Genomic DNA, 18963 nt, shown 5'->3' with positions numbered 1-18963 from the left:
CGTCTCATGTGAATACACTCTCTCTCCCTCCTCGATGATGACGCCAGCTCCGTACCTGGTGCTCCAGATCCGCCTTCTCCTTCTTGTTGGCCTCCAGATCCTCCTGCAGCTTGGACAGTTTGTCCTGCACTTCTTTGAGAGCCGCTTGTTTCACCTGCAGACCCTCCATGGCCACTTTCCACTCGCCCTCAGCCTGGGCCAGCTTCTCCTTCTTAGGGGCCACCACCTTCGCCACTCTGGAACACATACAGGTTTATCTTTCTATATCTGATACAGTTATGGCTGAATTTCATATGTGATAAATATGTTGCACTGATGGAGTGAGTTTGCATAGTGCTCCAAGTGAAGCTACTGATCCACCAATAAAAGCCAAAAGCATTTTCACATGTTTGACAAATACATCAGATTAACCCCTTAACTCCCGCCTGAACCGAGCACATTTTCTCCAGTTTGGCTTTACCCCAATCCAAAAGCTTCTGGAAAAAAGCTGTGAAAATAGCAACAAAACTGAGACAAAAACAATGATGGAAATGTGACAAAAAAGTGAGAAAACATTGACAAAAAAGTGACAAAAAATTTATGAAAAAGTGGCAAAATTGTCACAAAAATGTCATAAGAAATTGACAAAATATGACGAAAAAATGACAAAAATGTGACAAAAAATGAAAAAGAAGTTACAAAAATGAGTTGAATACCCAACAAAAAAAATGATGGAAAAAAAAAATCTGATGACGTGAGGAAAAAGATCCTTCCGGTTCAGGCGGGAGTTAAGAGGTTAAGAGAACAGCTGCTACAAAGCAGCAAAAAAGGTATTTGAAGCCTCTGGAGTCTCCTGAACATCAAGGTGTAAGACCCTCCAGAGGCTGCAGTTGTGCATAAACCTGATCTGATTCGGATTTTTTTTTTTAAGTGAAAAAATAAAAGAATAAAAATAAATTTAAAAAAATGTTGTTTTTTGTTGCAAAATTGGGGGGGAATATGTTGAGTCAATCTCTGGTCACTCACTTGTCGTACTTGTCCATGGCGCAGACCCACTTGCACAGCCCCTCTGCGGCGGTGGAGGCCGTGCGGATCTTCTCGGGGACGAAGTCTGGGTTGGTGATGTACTTGTTTCTGATGACGGCCATGAACTGCGCCGGGATGTTGTCTTTGTCGTATTCGTGGAGGCTCTGGAGGAACCCCATGTGTCCCAGCAGCTTCTTGGCCGGACCCCAGAAGTCCTCCACCTTCTTCCCGCTCCCGGACGGGTCTGGGATACGGTCGGGTTTGATGCCTTTGAGGATGCAGATGGCCTCCATGACCAGCTTCACCGCAGGAGGAGGACTCTTCATGGCCTTCACCACAGTGATATCCTGGAACAGAGTCCGCACAGGTTCACCAGAGTCACCAGAGTCACCAGAGTCACCAGAGTCACCAGAGTCACCAGGGTCACCAGGGTCACCAGGGTCACCAGAGTCACCAGAGTCACCAGGGTCACCAGGGTCACCAGGGTCACCAGGGTCACCAGAGTCACCAGAGTCACCAGAGTCACCAGAGTCACCAGGTTCACCAGAGTCACCAGAGTCACCAGGGTCACCAGGGTCACCAGGGTCACCAGAGTCACCAGGGTCACCAGGGTCACCAGGGTCACCAGAGTCACCAGGGTCACCAGGGTCACCAGGGTCACCAGGGTCACCAGAGTCACCAGGGTCACCAGGGTCACCAGGGTCACCAGAGTCACCAGAGTCACCAGGGTCACCAGGGTCACCAGGGTCACCAGGGTCACCAGGGTCACCAGAGTCACCAGGGTCACCAGGGTCACCAGGGTCACCAGGGTCACCAGAGTCACCAGGGTCACCAGGGTCACCAGGGTCACCAGGGTCACCAGGGTCACCAGAGTCACCAGGGTCACCAGGGTCACCAGGGTCACCAGGGTCACCAGGGTCACCAGGGTCACCAGGGTCACCAGGGTCACCAGGGTCACCAGGGTCACCAGAGTCACCAGGGTCACCAGGGTCACCAGGGTCACCAGAGTCACCAGGGTCACCAGAGTCACCAGGGTCACCAGGGTCACCAGAGTCACCAGGGTCACCAGGGTCACCAGAGTCACCAGGGTCACCAGAGTCACCAGGGTCACCAGGGTCACCAGGGTCACCAGGGTCACCAGGGTCACCAGGGTCACCAGGGTCACCAGAGTCACCAGGGTCACCAGGGTCACCAGAGTCACCAGAGTCACCAGAGTCACCAGAGTCACCAGAGTCACCAGGTTCACCAGGGTCACCAGGGTCACCAGGGTCACCAGAGTCACCAGGGTCACCAGGGTCACCAGGGTCACCAGGGTCACCAGGGTCACCAGAGTCACCAGGGTCACCAGGGTCACCAGGGTCACCAGGGTCACCAGAGTCACCAGAGTCACCAGGGTCACCAGGGTCACCAGGGTCACCAGAGTCACCAGAGTCACCAGGGTCACCAGGGTCACCAGGGTCACCAGAGTCACCAGAGTCACCAGAGTCACCAGAGTCACCAGGGTCACCAGGGTCACCAGGGTCACCAGGGTCACCAGGGTCACCAGAGTCACCAGAGTCACCAGGGTCACCAGGGTCACCAGGGTCACCAGAGTCACCAGGGTCACCAGGGTCACCAGGGTCACCAGGGTCACCAGGGTCACCAGAGTCACCAGGGTCACCAGGGTCACCAGGGTCACCAGGGTCACCAGGGTCACCAGAGTCACCAGGGTCACCAGGGTCACCAGGGTCACCAGGGTCACCAGGGTCACCAGAGTCACCAGAGTCACCAGGGTCACCAGGGTCACCAGGGTCACCAGAGTCACCAGGGTCACCAGAGTCACCAGGGTCACCAGAGTCACCAGGGTCACCAGGGTCACCAGAGTCACCAGGGTCACCAGGGTCACCAGAGTCACCAGGGTCACCAGAGTCACCAGGGTCACCAGGGTCACCAGGGTCACCAGGGTCACCAGAGTCACCAGGGTCACCAGAGTCACCAGGGTCACCAGGGTCACCAGGGTCACCAGAGTCACCAGGGTCACCAGGGTCACCAGAGTCACCAGGGTCACCAGGGTCACCAGGGTCACCAGGGTCACCAGAGTCACCAGGGTCACCAGAGTCACCAGGGTCACCAGGGTCACCAGGGTCACCAGAGTCACCAGAGTCACCAGGGTCACCGGGTTCACCAGAGTCACCAGAGTCACCAGGGTCACCAGAGTCACCAGAGTCACCAGAGTCACCAGGGTCACCAGAGTCACCAGGGTCACCAGAGTCACCAGAGTCACCAGGGTCACCAGGGTCACCAGAGTCACCAGAGTCACCAGAGTCACCAGGGTCACCAGAGTCACCAGAAGACAAGAGGCTGTTGTACTACAGTAGTCAGGATGTAGAACCTGTGTCGTAAGTGTGTTGTAGAGTAGTGTGAAGTGGTAGCTGTGTAGTGAGCGTGTAGTATGTAGTAAGCGTGTAGTACCTGTGCAGTAAGCGTGTTGAGCGCTGACAGAGCAGACTCCAGGATGGGCATGGCCTCTGCCAGGTCTCCGTCACACTCGTCTTTGATGGCTTTGGCCGCCGTGGCCTGTTCGTTGGCGATGGCCTCGTCCACCTTCACCACCTTCTCCACCTCGGCCACCTCCACAGACTCGTGCTCGATCACCACCATCATCTCGTCCACCTTGGCGCTGGACACCACCAGCTGCGGCTGCAGCGCCTCCAGGTCCACCTGCATCGTGGCCACCTGCGAGGCAGCCGACTCCAGCTTCTCCAGACCCACCTCGTAACGGCGCTTCATGGTCATCACCTCTCTGCAGGACAGGAGGACACGCTGAGGGCCAGTCCTAGTTAAGGCTCGTGTAGATGCACTTACTCTCGTTTGGTCTTCAGCAGAGCCTTGAAGGTGGAGATGAGCTCCAGGTAGGAGGTGGGGGTGACGTAGTTGTGCCTCTGCAGCTCTGATTGGAAACGCTCGGACAGACCGATGGTGGAGGTGTGGAAGCCTTTGCACATGTGGATACAGCCGTCTCTGGACTCGTCCGACATCTCCACGTCCTCCAGGAACCGACTGGCTACAGCCTGCAGGGCGTCCTCCGGCCAGCTCTGAGGGGCAGGTCAGGAGATCAGGAGGCGATCTAAACCTCGTTACCGTGACGATGGCGTGGTTGTGGACTGACCTGGAACCAGTTGATGGTGCAGCAGTTGATGAGCGCGGGGAAGCGGCGCAGCCGGTCCCTGAAGGCGTCTCCGATGGGGCTCATGGCTAACACCACGTGCAGCTGGGTCTTACAGCGCTCCAGGAACATGTTGAAGAGCGAGAGCGGGCTGCCGTCCGTCTGCTTGTCTCGGTCCCTCTGTCTGTCCAACACCCGCATCCGCTCACAGATCTCCTGCTTCTCGTCCACCGCAAACAGGTTGGGCACCTGCGGGACAAGGCCATACAGGACTTAACCCTGACCCGCACGGGTTTAGCATTACCCGGGGACGTCGGTAATATTCATGTGTAACCAGGTGTGTTTATGAGCTTTACCGCACGCTACGACGAGCGGCATCAGAGCCATGTCTCGCTATGAAACAGCTTTCAGCCCAAACTGGGGCTCAGACCCTCCATCTTGGTTTTTCTCTTCTATACTTTATATACATATAATTTTGTCGGAATGATGCCTTGAGAGTATGATATTATTACTATAGCTTACATGTGGACATAAATAAACTGGTAAATACATTTTGAATTGATATTGCCCTTATTTAGACTTCATTACGCTGATTAAAATTGCAGAATTACCCGAAAGGTAAAAATGTTTCCTTCCAAATTACTGATGTGACAGATTCACACGGGAACGGAACCTCCGAGGACGTCAGGAACATTTACTTTATACCTGAGGTCATTCTAATCCAATACAAATCAGGCTGTAGTCCGAGGGCAGAGGCTGCTGGGTAATCGGAACAGTCGTTTCCCAGTCGTTAGGTTCCTCATTTTCTACATTATTAATGAGCTCTTGCAGTCGGCCGTTTGGTCTGTATCTGGGCTGTGGCACAAGTCTGAGCTAAACTTACACAAACTAGTTTAGAGGAATTGAAATCAGACAGAACTTTTGAACAGAACTTTGATTGTCCTGGCAATAAATGTTCCTTTGAAAATAATGAAAATGCTGCTGAGTTTTAGCTTCTTTATGAAGGCGAGACGCAGCAGGTGAACAGAGGGAACATTTTTCATTTAAAGATAACAATTTGAAACTTTTGCTGAACATTAGATAAAAACACGACATTTTAGGAATAAAAATACTTCTACTTTGGTCAATCTCATTAATCGTGAAGTGACTTTATAATCGTCAGCTCCGAGACGATGGAATATTTTCGTGTTAAAGGAAGCTGGAGTAAAACGTTTCTTATTGTTGAGCACCTGTCGCTGAACATGTGGGCGACAAATGTGTCAGTATTTGTGAATGAATAAGCCACTGCAGTTTGTGTTTTTCATACTTTTATATTGACGGTGCAGATGTGCCAGGCCCAGGTTTGACTCATGAGAAAAGACTCCTGACTCCAGTGTGGAGGTGAGGGAACTGACCTCTCCGGTGTTGAGCAGGTTGCCGATGTCCTCCAGGAAGGACTCCATTTTGATCTGCGTGTCCGTGAAGAGGAAGACTCCGTGGGCCTCGCCCTGAGTGGACTTCCTCAGGATGAGCTTCAGGTCGTCCCTCCACTCCACCGTGCCGTAGGTCTTCGAGATCTCCACCTGGAACACCAGCAACTCACTCAGTGCTTTACTGAGTCTCTTTCATTTTATCTAAGTCGAGACGCTGCAGGTGAATGGGGAAAATACAGTGCTGAAAACATGACAAAAAGTGGCAAAAAAACATTGAATATGTGGCATAAAGGCAAAAAAAGTGGCAAGAATTTGATAAAAACGTGCCGGAAAAACAACAATATCACATAAGTGACTAAAAGGCACAGAAAAAGCAATGAAAATGCGACAAAAACACAGCAACAATGTGACGAAAAAGTTAAGGTTAGTTTTGCAGGAGAACATGCACTTGGTTTACCTTTTACCACCCATCTTTCTCCAGTTCAGCTTTACCCAAATCTAAAGGCTTCTCGACGGGTTTACAGCCTTCAGTGTAATGCCTCATTTGAAAGCTAAGACCTACAAAACTGATCTAAACAGATCTTTTTCCTAGTGTGGTTGTCATCACTTTTTCACATTCTTTTTAATGTCTTTTTCATGACATTTGTTTGTGTTTTATCCTCGTTTTTGTCTCCATTTTGATGCTTTTTGGAGAAGCTTTAAGATTTGAGTAACACCAAACTAGAGAGCGGGGTTAAGTCAAAAGAGAGAATTTCTACTGTAATGAACATACTAACTTTACCTGAAAGAGCTCGGCGTCCGCCATGTAGGCCGCGAGCCGCGTGAGCGACTGGCGCCCGCTGCCGCCCACGCCCACCAGCAGCGCGTGCCCGCTGGGCTGCTTCAGGATGCGGGAGATCCTGCACACGTGCTCGATGGCGAAGCGGAACAGCACCAGGTTCATGGGCGCCTTGCTGACGTTGTTGTACTCCTCCAGATGCCCTTCCACCACGCCGCGCAGCTGGTCCACGCTCACCACCTCGCGGTAGCTCCGGTCGTCGCCTTTGGGGTCGTGGAAGTCGCAGAACATGAGGCTGCGCAGGTCGTCCTCCGTCACCGCCCCGTCCGCGTCCTGGTCCAGGTGCCGGAAGAGCCGGTGGAAGTCGTCCTTCAGCTGAGTCCCGCACACCTCCTGCAGGTGGGACACGAGCCACGAGCGGTCGGCGTCCTGCACCAGGCGGTCGTAGTACACACGGAGCACCTGCAGCACACGCAGATCAGTTTGAGCTGTGCAAAACCAGAACACCAGGGGTCTCCAACCTTTCCTGCCCGGTCAGATACTTTGGCAAAACAAAACCATCAGGGAGCTTTGGAGGAGTAGTAGCTAATATTTAAACAAAACAAAAACATTGACTGTAGGAATGCACAAAGCCTTTGGCGAGTGAGCAAGAAAGTTCTAGAGAGCTACGAATGACAAATGGTGACGTGTAAACAAGCAGCAACCACCCTCTCCCTTGGTACAGCTGTATATTTTATGCGTTTTTCTGCGAATAGCATTTGTAGTTCCACATTGTTTTACTGGATACTTTTGTACATTTTGCGGTTTTGTTGTGAGGTTCAGTTGATTTTTTTACTGCAGAGATACAAAGGAACGAGCTAGTATATGAGCTGAAGATATTTGAGACACACATTTCATCTTCTCCCCCCCCCCCCGCCCCAGCCCCCCACCCCCCACACACCTGCAGGTCAGTTCAGTTCACAAGAGGCGCTACAGGAGCTAAGCCACACTAGTCCTCTATTCCTACAATCGTTCTGACTAATGTTCTAATGTTGTGGGATCCAACAGCGTTTTTACTCAGAGTGGCCTGAGGAAGCTCTCCGTAGGGTTTGTGCGGGGTCTGTGTGGGGTTCGTGCGGGGTTCGTCGTGTGGGGTTCGTGCGGGGTTCGTGCGGTTGCGTGTGGGGTTTGTGAGGGGTTCGTGAGGGGTTCGTGCGGGGTTCGTCGTGTGGGGTTCGTGCGGGGTTCGTCGTGTGGGGTTCGTGAGGGGTTTGTGCGGGGTTCGTCGTGTGGGGTTCGTGAGGGGTTCGTGCGGGGTTCGTTCGGTTTCGTGTGGGGTTTGTGCGGGGTTCGTCGTGTGGGGTTCGTGTGGGGTTTGTGCGGGGTTCGTCGTGTGGGGTTCGTGTGGGGTTCGTGTGGGGTTTGTGAGGGGTTCGTGCGGGGTTCGTGCGGGGTTCGTGTGGGGTTCGTGTGGTGTTCGTGCGGTTTCGTGTGGGGTTTGTGAGGGGTCCGTGTGGGGTTTGTGCGGGATTTGTGCGGGGTTCGTGTGGGGTTCGTGCGGGGTTCGTGCAGGGTTTGTGCGGGGTTTGTGCGGGGTTTGTGTGGGGTTCGTGTGGGGTTCGTGTGGTGTTCGTGCGAGGTTCGTCGTGCGAGGTTCGTCGTGTGGGGTTCGTCGTGTGGGGTTCGTTGTGTGGGGTTCGTGCGAGGTTCGTCGTGTGGGGTTTGTGAGGAGTTTGTGAGGGGTTCGTGCGAGGTTCGTCGTGTGGGGTCCGTGCGACCCGTGGCTCCTCACCTCGTGCACCCACAGCCTCTTGATGACGGCGGGCTCGCTGGCCGTCTCCGGGCGGGACAGACAGATGCCCTGCACCACTCGGGACACGTCGCGCAGGTTGAACAGATAGTGGGACTTGGCGGGGGTGGGCAGCAGGTTCTTGGTGGCCTCCTGGTAAACGGACATGGTGCTGCGGACCAGGTCAGAGGTCAGCGCTGAGAACTCTGAGGGGAAGGAGAACCTGCGGGCAGAGAGGCAGCACATCTGTAAGTGTTGTGTTACTCCAGCTGTGTCCCAGACGCTGTACCTGATGCAGAAGTGCCAGTGGATGATGCGGGAGAAGATGGTGTACATGGTGTTGTCGTCGAAGTCGTTGATGGTCACGGTGTTAAAGTGACGCAGGTAACGTGCGGTCACAGGGTTACGGCCGCCTCCTGCAACAAAGTTCAACAAATTCCAAACGACCTGTTCCTGCCACAGGAGGCGCTGCAGAGCTTCAACCATGTGATGTCACTCTAAGCATCAGGATTACTGCATAATGAATTGTTATTGTTAGTGTCACTGGCTCTGACCTGGAGGCCCCATGGCACAGATGATCTGGATGTCCACCAGCTGGATCATGGAGCAGTCCTTCAGGTCGTACCAGTTCCAATGATCTAACCACTGTCGGAGCAGCTCCACCGGAGGCTGAGCCCCGTACACCTCCCTCGCCGGCATGTTCACGTCATCCACAAACACCACCTGCGTTTGGCCCACAGGATCACAGAGTCAGCCACAGAGCAACACTCTGGAGCATCAGAGCACAGCGTGGGCATCAGAACAACACTGACAGCAGGGCCACAGAGCACAGCATGGGCACAACATCAGAACAACACTGAGAGGCAGAGTGTGGGCACAACATCAGAACAACACTGAGAGGCAGAGCGTGGGCATCAGAACAACACTGAGAGGCAGAGCGTGGGCATCAGAACAACACTGAGAGGCAGAGCGTGGGCATCAGAACAACACTGAGAGGCAGAGCGTGGGCACAACATCAGAACAACACTGAGAGGCAGAGCGTGGGCACAACATCAGAACAACACTGAGAGGCAGAGCGTGGGCACAACATTAGAACAACACTGAGAGGCAGAGCGTGGGCACAACATTAGAACAACACTGAGAGGCAGAGCGTGGGCACAACACTGAGAGGCAGAGCGTGGGCACAACATCAGAACAACACTGAGAGGCAGAGCGTGGGCACAACACTGAGAGGAAGAGCATGGGCACAACATCAGAACAACACTGAGAGGCAGAGCGTGGGCACAACACTGAGAGGCAGAGCATGGGCACAACATCAGAACAACACTGAGAGGCAGAGCGTGGGCACAACACTGAGAGGAAGAGCATGGGCACAACATCAGAACAACACTGAGAGGCAGAGCGTGGGCACAACATTAGAACAACACTGAGAGGCAGAGCATGGGCACAACATCAGAACAACACTGAGAGGCAGAGCGTGGGCACAACATCAGAACAACACTGAGAGGCAGAGCGTGGGCACAACATCAGAACAACACTGAGAGGCAGAGAGTGGGCACAACACTGAGAGGCAGAGCGTGGGCACAACATCAGAACAACACTGAGAGGCAGAGCGTGGGCACAACATCAAAACAACACTGAGAGGCAGAGCGTGGGCACAACACTGAGAGGCAGAGCGTGGACACAACACTGAGAGGCAGAGCGTGGGCACAACACTGAGAGGCAGAGCGTGGGCACAACATCAAAACAACACTGAGAGGCAGAGCGTGGGCACAACACTGAGAGGCAGAGCGTGGGCACAACACTGAGAGGCAGAGCGTGGGCACAACACTGAGAGGCAGAGCGTGGGCACAACATCAGAACAACACTGAGAGGCAGAACGTGGGCACAACACTGAGAGGCAGAGCGTGGGCACAACATCAGAACAACACTGTGAGTCAGAGTGTGGGCACAACACTGAGAGGCAGAGTGTGGGCACAACACTGAGAGGCAGAGCGTGGGCACAACACTGAGAGGCAGAGCGTGGGCACAACACTGAGAGGCAGAGCGTGGGCACAACATCAGAACAACACTGTGAGTCAGAGTGTGGGCACAACACTGAGAGGCAGAGCGTGGGCACAACATCAGAACAACACTGTGAGTCAGAGTGTGGGCACAACACTGAGAGGCAGAGTGTGGGCACAACACTGAGAGGCAGAGCGTGGGCACAACACTGAGAGGCAGAGCGTGGGCACAACACTGAGAGGCAGAGCGTGGGCACAACATCAGAACAACACTGTGAGGCAGAGCGTGGGCACAACATCAGAACAACACTGAGAGGCAGAACGTGGGCACAACATCAGAACAACACTGAGAGGCAGAGCGTGGGCACAACATCAGAACAACACTGTGAGGCAGAGCGTGGGCACAACATCAGAACAACACTGAGAGGCAGAGCGTGGGCACAACATCAGAACAACACTGAGAGGCAGAGCGTGGGCACAACATCAGAACAACACTGAGAGGCAGAGCGTGGGCACAACATCAGAACAACACTGAGAGGCAGAGCGTGGGCACAACATCAGAACAACACTGAGAGGCAGAGCGTGGGCATCAGAACAACACTGAGAGGCAGGGCGTGGGCATCAGAACAACACTGAGAGGCAGAGCGTGGGCACAACATCAGAACAACACTGAGAGGCAGAACGTGGGCACAACACTGAGAGGCAGAACGTGGGCACAACACTGAGAGGCAGAGCGTGGGCACAACATCAGAACAACACTGAGAGGCAGAGCGTGGGCACAACACTGTGAGGCAGAGCGTGGGCACAACACTGAGAGGCAGAGCGTGGGCACAACACTGAGAGGAAGAGCGTGGGCACAACACTGAGAGGCAGAGCGTGGGCACAACACTGTGAGGCAGAGCGTGGGCACAACATCAGAACAACACAGAGGCAGAGCGTGGGCACAACAGCAGAACAACACAGAGGCAGAGCGTGGGCACAACACTGAGAGGCAGAGCGTGGGCACAACACTGAGAGGCAGAGCGTGGGCACAACATCAGAACAACACAGAGGCAGAGCGTGGGCACAACATCAGAACAACACAGAGGCAGAGCGTGGGCACAACATCAGAACAACACAGAGGCAGAGCATGGGCACAACATCAGAACAACACAGAGGCAGAGCGTGGGCACAACATCAGAACAACACAGAGGCAGAGCATGGGCACAACATCAGAACAACACAGAGGCAGAGCTTGGGCACAACATCAGAACAACACTGAGAGGCAGAGTGTGGGCACAACACTGAGAGGCAGAGCGTGGGCACAACACTGAGAGGCAGAGCGTGGGCACAACACTGAGAGGCAGAGCGTAGGGACAACATCAGAACAACACTGAGAGGCAGAGCGTGGGCACAACACTGTGAGGCAGAGCGTGGGCACAACATCAGAACAACACTGAGAGGCAGAGCGTGGGCACAACACTGTGAGGCAGAGCGTGGGCACAACACTGAGAGGCAGAGCGTAGGGACAACATCAGAACAACACTGAGAGGCAGAGCGTGGGCACAACATCAGAACAACACTGTGAGGCAGAGCGTGGGCACAACACTGAGAGGAAGAGCATGGGCACAACATCAGAACAACACTGAGAGGCAGAGCGTGGGCACAACATCAGAACAACACTGAGAGGCAGAGTGTGGGCACAACATCAGAACAACACTGAGAGGCAGAGCGTAGGGACAACACTGAGAGGCAGAGCGTGGGCACAACACTGAGAGGCAGAGCGTGGGCACAACATCAGAACAACACTGAGAGGCAGAGCGTGGGCACAACACTGAGAGGCAGAGCGTGGGCACAACACTGAGAGGCAGAGCGTGGGCACAACATCAGAACAACACTGAGAGGCAGAGCGTGGGCACAACATCAGAACAACACTGAGAGGCAGAGCGTGGGCACAACACTGAGAGGCAGAGCGTGGGCAGTACCATCTTCTTGCCGAGCGGCGGTCCGAACAATCCTTTGCGGCGCTTGTCCAGCTTGGACATGATGATGTTCTGGGTCTGAGCCGCTGTGGTCTGAGCCGAGAAGTTTATGAACAACGGGCTGTAAACCTCCTTCTCCACCTTGTTCAGCAGGAAGTCCTGCACGGGAGAGACACAGACACATCGAAACGAGTCTCATTTAACATGTTCTTTTTAGGACTCATCAGGCATGTTTAGAAACATAGAAAGCTGCTGTATTCCCCGCTCTTGTGTTTGGTGCTTTACTCACGGTGACGTAGACGCTCTTGTGTTTGGTGCTTTACTCACGGTGACGTAGACACTCTTGTGTTTGGTGCTTTACTCACGGTGACGTAGACGCTCTTGTGTTTGGTGCTTTACTCACGGTGACGTAGACGCTCTTGTGTTTGGTGCTTTACTCACGGTGACGTAGACACTCTTGTGTTTGGTGTTTTACTCACGGTGACGTAGACGCTCTTGTGTTTGGTGCTTTACTCACGGTGACGTAGACGCTCTTGTGTTTGGTGCTTTACTCACAGTGACGTAGACGCTCTTGTGTTTGGTGCTTTACTCACAGTGACGTAGACGCTCTTGTGTTTGGTGTTTTACTCACAGTGACGTAGACGCTCTTGTGTTTGGTGCTTTACTCACAGTGACGTAGACGCTCTTGTGTTTGGTGCTTTACTCACAGTGACGTAGATGCTCTTGTGTTTGGTGTTTTACTCACAGTGACGTAGACGCTCTTGTGTTTGGTGCTTTACTCACGGTGACGTAGACGCTCTTGTGTTTGGTGCTTTACTCACGGTGGCGTAGACGCTCTTGTGTTTGGTGTTTTACTCACGGTGACGTAGACGCTCTTGTGTTTGGTGCTTTACTCACGGTGACGTAGATGCTCTTGTGTTTGGTGCTTTACTCACGGTGACGTAGACGCTCTTGTGTTTGGTGCTTTACTCACGGTGACGTAGACGCTCTTGTGTTTGGTGCTTTACTCACAGTGACGTAGATGCTCTTGTGTTTGGTGCTTTACTCACGGTGACGTAGACGCTCTTGTGTTTGGTGTTTTACTCACAGTGACGTAGACGCTCTTGTGTTTGGTGCTTTACTCACGGTGACGTAGACGCTCTTGTGTTTGGTGTTTTACTCACGGTGACGTAGACGCTCTTGTGTTTGGTGCTTTACTCACGGTGACGTAGACGCTCTTGTGTTTGGTGCTTTACTCACGGTGACGTAGACGCTCTTGTGTTTGGTGCTTTACTCACGGTGACGTAGACGCTCTTGTGTTTGGTGTTTTACTCACGGTGACGTAGACGCTCTTGTGTTTGGTGTTTTACTCACGGTGACGTAGACGCTCTTGTGTTTGGTGCTTTACTCACGGTGACGTAGACGCTCTTGTGTTTGGTGTTTTACTCACAGTGACGTAGACGCTCTTGTGTTTGGTGCTTTACTCACAGTGACGTAGACGCTCTTGTGTTTGGTGCTTTACTCACAGTGACGTAGACGCTCTTGTGTTTGGTGCTTTACTCACGGTGACGTAGACGCTCTTGTGTTTGGTGCTTTACTCACAGTGACGTAGACGCTCTTGTGTTTGGTGTTTTACTCACGGTGACGTAGACGCTCTTGTGTTTGGTGTTTTACTCACGGTGACGTAGACGCTCTTGTGTTTGGTGCTTTACTCACGGTGACGTAGACGCTCTTGTGTTTGGTGCTTTACTCACAGTGACGTAGACGCTCTTGTGTTTGGTGTTTTACTCACGGTGACGTAGACGCTCTTGTGTTTGGTGTTTTACTCACAGTGACGTAGACGCTCTTGTGTTTGGTGTTTTACTCACGGTGACGTAGACGCTCTTGTGTTTGGTGTTTTACTCACGGTGACGTAGACGCTCTTGTGTTTGGTGCTTTACTCACGGTGACGTAGACGCTCTTGTGTTTGGTGTTTTACTCACAGTGACGTAGACGCTCTTGTGTTTGGTGTTTTACTCACGGTGACGTAGACGCTCTTGTGTTTGGTGTTTTACTCACGGTGACGTAGACGCTCTTGTGTTTGGTGTTTTACTCACAGTGACGTAGACGCTCTTGTGTTTGGTGTTTTACTCACGGTGACGTAGACGCTCTTGTGTTTGGTGCTTTACTCACGGTGACGTAGACGCTCTTGTGTTTGGTGTTTTACTCACGGTGACGTAGACGCTCTTGTGTTTGGTGTTTTACTCACGGTGACGTAGACGCTCTTGTGTTTGGTGTTTTACTCACGGTGACGTAGACGCTCTTGTGTTTGGTGCTTTACTCTCGGTGACGTAGACGCTCTTGTGTTTGGTGCTTTACTCACGGTGACGTAGACGCTCTTGTGTTTGGTGTTTTACTCACGGTGACGTAGACGCTCTTGTGTTTGGTGCTTTACTCACGGTGACGTAGACGCTCTTGTGTTTGGTGCTTTACTCACAGTGACGTAGACGCTCTTGTGTTTGGTGTTTTACTCACGGTGACGTAGACGCTCTTGTGTTTGGTGTTTTACTCACAGTGACGTAGACGCTCTTGTGTTTGGTGTTTTACTCACGGTGACGTAGACGCTCTTGTGTTTGGTGTTTTACTCACGGTGACGTAGACGCTCTTGTGTTTGGTGTTTTACTCACAGTGACGTAGACGCTCTTGTGTTTGGTGTTTTACTCACGGTGACGTAGACGCTCTTGTGTTTGGTGCTTTACTCACGGTGACGTAGACGCTCTTGTGTTTGGTGCTTTACTCACAGTGACGTAGACGCTCTTGTGTTTGGTGCTTTACTCACGGTGACGTAGACGCTCTTGTGTTTGGTGCTTTACTCACGGTGACGTAGACGCTCTTGTGTTTGGTGTTTTACTCACGGTGACGTAGACGCTCTTGTGTTTGGTGTTTTACTCACAGTGACGTAGACGCTCTTGTGTTTGGTGCTTTACTCACGGTGACGTAGACGCTCTTGTGTTTGGTGCTTTACTCACGGTGACGTAGACACTCTTGTGTTTGGTGCTTTACTCACGGTGACGTAGACGCTCTTGTGTTTGGTGCTTTACTCACGGTGACGTAGACGCTCTTGTGTTTGGTGTTTTACTCACGGTGACGTAGACGCTCTTGTGTTTGGTGCTTTACTCACAGTGACGTAGACGCTCTTGTGTTTGGTGCTTTACTCACGGTGACGTAGACGCTCTTGTGTTTGGTGCTTTACTCACGGTGACGTAGACGCTCTTGTGTTTGGTGCTTTACTCACAGTGACGTAGACGCTCTTGTGTTTGGTGCTTTACTCACGGTGACGTAGACGCTCTTGTGTTTGGTGCTTTACTCACGGTGACGTAGACGCTCTTGTGTTTGGTGCTTTACTCACGGTGACGTAGACGCTCTTGTGTTTGGTGCTTTACTCACGGTGACGTAGACGCTCTTGTGTTTGGTGTTTTACTCACGGTGACGTAGACGCTCTTGTGTTTGGTGCTTTACTCACGGTGACGTAGACGCTCTTGTGTTTGGTGCTTTACTCACGGTGACGTAGACGCTCTTGTGTTTGGTGCTTTACTCACGGTGACGTAGACGCTCTTGTGTTTGGTGTTTTACTCACGGTGACGTAGACGCTCTTGTGTTTGGTGTTTTACTCACGGTGACGTAGACGCTCTTGTGTTTGGTGCTTTACTCACGGTGACGTAGACGCTCTTGTGTTTGGTGTTTTACTCACGGTGACGTAGACGCTCTTGTGTTTGGTGCTTTACTCACGGTGACGTAGACGCTCTTGTGTTTGGTGCTTTACTCACGGTGACGTAGACGCTCTTGTGTTTGGTGCTTTACTCACGGTGACGTAGACGCTCTTGTGTTTGGTGCTTTACTCACGGTGACGTAGACGCTCTTGTGTTTGGTGCTTTACTCACGGTGACGTAGACGCTCTTGTGTTTGGTGCTTTACTCACGGTGGCGTAGACGCTCTTGTGTTTGGTGCTTTACTCACGGTGACGTAGACGCTCTTGTGTTTGGTGTTTTACTCACGGTGACGTAGACGCTCTTGTGTTTGGTGCTTTACTCACGGTGACGTAGACGCTCTTGTGTTTGGTGCTTTACTCACGGTGACGTAGACGCTCTTGTGTTTGGTGCTTTACTCACGGTGACGTAGACGCTCTTGTGTTTGGTGTTTTACTCACGGTGGCGTAGACGCTCTTGTGTTTGGTGCTTTACTCACGGTGACGTAGACGCTCTTGTGTTTGGTGTTTTACTCACGGTGACGTAGACGCTCTTGTGTTTGGTGTTTTACTCACGGTGACGTAGACGCTCTTGTGTTTGGTGCTTTACTCACGGTGACGTAGACGCTCTTGTGTTTGGTGCTTTACTCACGGTGACGTAGACGCTCTTGTGTTTGGTGTTTTACTCACGGTGACGTAGACGCTCTTGTGTTTGGTGCTTTACTCACGGTGACGTAGACGCTCTTGTGTTTGGTGCTTTACTCACGGTGACGTAGACGCTCTTGTGTTTGGTGCTTTACTCACGGTGACGTAGACGCTCTTGTGTTTGGTGTTTTACTCACGGTGACGTAGACGCTCTTGTGTTTGGTGCTTTACTCACGGTGACGTAGACGCTCTTGTGTTTGGTGCTTTACTCACGGTGGCGTAGACGCTCTTGTGTTTGGTGCTTTACTCACGGTGACGTAGACGCTCTTGTGTTTGGTGCTTTACTCACGGTGACGTAGACGCTCTTGTGTTTGGTGCTTTACTCACGGTGACGTAGACGCTCTTGTGTTTGGTGTTTTACTCACGGTGACGTAGACGCTCTTGTGTTTGGTGCTTTACTCACGGTGACGTAGACGCTCTTGTGTTTGGTGCTTTACTCACGGTGACGTAGACGCTCTTGTGTTGGTGCTTTACTCACGGTGACGTAGACGCTCTTGTGTTTGGTGTTTTACTCACGGTGACGTAGACGCTCTTGTGTTTGGTGCTTTACTCACGGTGACGTAGACGCTCTTGTGTTTGGTGCTTTACTCACGGTGACGTAGACGCTCTTGCCGGTGCCCGTGGGCCCGATGAAGATGGTGGGTTTCTGGTGCGTGACGAGCAGCTCCATCAGGGCCATGTAGCGGACCGTGTTCTCCGTGGGGACGATGATCTCGTTGAACTGGCTGTCTTTGCTGATGGGACGGGCCGCCTTCAGCTCCTCCGTCCACAGCTGCCACCGGCCCGCGCCCTGGAGGGAGATGAACCTCACGTAAACTACTCGGATAAGCACCACCACGAAACAAAGGTCTGGTCATGACACAGGAAGGCTCGATAATTACAGTCAAAAGAAATCCTGTGTAGAGTTTCCTCAGCCTTAGTGGCTGTGGAAGTAACCAATAAGGAGTACATGAACCTCTTTGATGAAGCGGTACTGGTAGAGGGTCCCCTCCTCGGGCAGGGGCACACACAGAGCGCCGGAGGCCTGGGTGGAGGTCAGGAGGCCATATCTGCTCCTGGTTTGAAGAGACAGAGGTCCGATCAGCAGCTCCCTCAGAACCAGGTCGAACTTCTGCCGACTGGGGTCATCGCAGGACGCTCCCAGAGACCACACCAGGCTGAAGATGAACACGCCCTGGAGGGAGGAGGAGAGGGGGGTTTAATCCAACTAAACAGATCTAAACCAAACCACACCAGGCTGAAGATGAACACGCCCTGGAGGGACGAGGAGAGGGGGGTTTAATCCAACTGAACAGATCTAAACCAAACCACACCAGGCTGAAGATGAACACGCCCTGGATGGACGAGGAGAGGTGGGTTTAATCCCAACTAAACAGATCTAAACCAAACCAAACCAGGCTGAAGATGAACACGCCCTGGAGGGACGAGGAGAGGGGGGTTTAATCCAACTAAACAGATCTAAACCAAACCAGGCTGAAGATGAACACGCCCTGGATGGACGAGGAGAGGTGGGTTTAATCCAACTAAACAGATCTAAACCAAACCACACCAGGCTGAAGATGAACACGCCCTGGAGGGAGGAGGAGAGGGGGGTTTAATCCAACTAAACAGATCTAAACCAAACCACACCAGGCTGAAGATGAACACGCCCTGGATGGACGAGGAGAGGGGGGTTTAATCCAACTAAACAGATCTAAACCACACCAGGCTGAAGATGAACACGGCCTGGAGGGACGAGGAGAGGGGGGTTTAATCCAACTAAACAGATCTAAACCAAACCACACCAGGCTGAAGATGAACACGCCCTGGAGGGAGGAGGAGAGGGGGGTTTAATCCAACTAAACAGATCTAAACCAAACCACACCAGGCTGAAGATGAACACGCCCTGGAGGGAGGAGGAGAGGGGGGTTTAATCCAACTAAACAGATCTAAACCACACCACACCAGGCTGAAGATGAACACGCCCTGGAGGGAGGAGGAGAGGGGGGTTTAATCCAACTAAACAGATCTAAACCAAACCAGGCTGAAGATGAACACGCCCTGGAGGGAGGAGGAGAGGGGGGTTTAATCCAACTGAACAGATCTAAACCAAACCACACCAGGCTGAAGATGAACACGCCCTGGAGGGACGAGGAGAGGGGGGTTTAATCCAACTGAACAGATCTAAACCAAACCACACCAGGCTGAAGATGAACACGCCCTGGATGGACGAGGAGAGGTGGGTTTAATCCCAACTAAACAGATCTAAACCAAACCAAACCAGGCTGAAGATGAACACGCCCTGGAGGGACGAGGAGAGGGGGGTTTAATCCAACTAAACAGATCTAAACCAAACCAGGCTGAAGATGAACACGCCCTGGATGGACGAGGAGAGGTGGGTTTAATCCAACTAAACAGATCTAAACCAAACCACACCAGGCTGAAGATGAACACGCCCTGGAGGGAGGAGGAGAGGGGGGTTTAATCCAACTAAACAGATCTAA

The 18963-nt window shown here is 52.5% G+C and overlaps 1 protein-coding gene across 1 annotated transcript in view; it reads right to left on the bottom strand.

Moving 5' to 3' along the window:
- dnah7 (dynein, axonemal, heavy chain 7) overlaps positions 1–18963 on the bottom strand; it is a gene marked incomplete at its 5' end in the record, with an annotated part of 144708 nt that overhangs the window by 68483 nt on the left and 57262 nt on the right. The window contains 13 exons of the mRNA XM_079563737.1: positions 56–236; positions 1006–1352; positions 3457–3787; positions 3850–4079; positions 4154–4399; positions 5545–5712; positions 6344–6802; positions 8112–8331; positions 8398–8524; positions 8663–8831; positions 12076–12231; positions 17073–17270; positions 17436–17654. Of these exons, the coding sequence (XP_079419863.1) occupies positions 56–236; positions 1006–1352; positions 3457–3787; positions 3850–4079; positions 4154–4399; positions 5545–5712; positions 6344–6802; positions 8112–8331; positions 8398–8524; positions 8663–8831; positions 12076–12231; positions 17073–17270; positions 17436–17654 (3051 nt within the window). The remainder of the gene's footprint in view (positions 1–55; positions 237–1005; positions 1353–3456; positions 3788–3849; positions 4080–4153; positions 4400–5544; positions 5713–6343; positions 6803–8111; positions 8332–8397; positions 8525–8662; positions 8832–12075; positions 12232–17072; positions 17271–17435; positions 17655–18963) is intronic.

This window comes from Gobius niger (genome assembly GCF_951799975.1).
Source record: "Gobius niger genome assembly, chromosome: 9".
In the NCBI taxonomy this organism is placed as follows: domain Eukaryota; kingdom Metazoa; phylum Chordata; class Actinopteri; order Gobiiformes; family Gobiidae; genus Gobius; species Gobius niger.
This window is presented reverse-complemented; position numbering and strand designations above follow the sequence as displayed.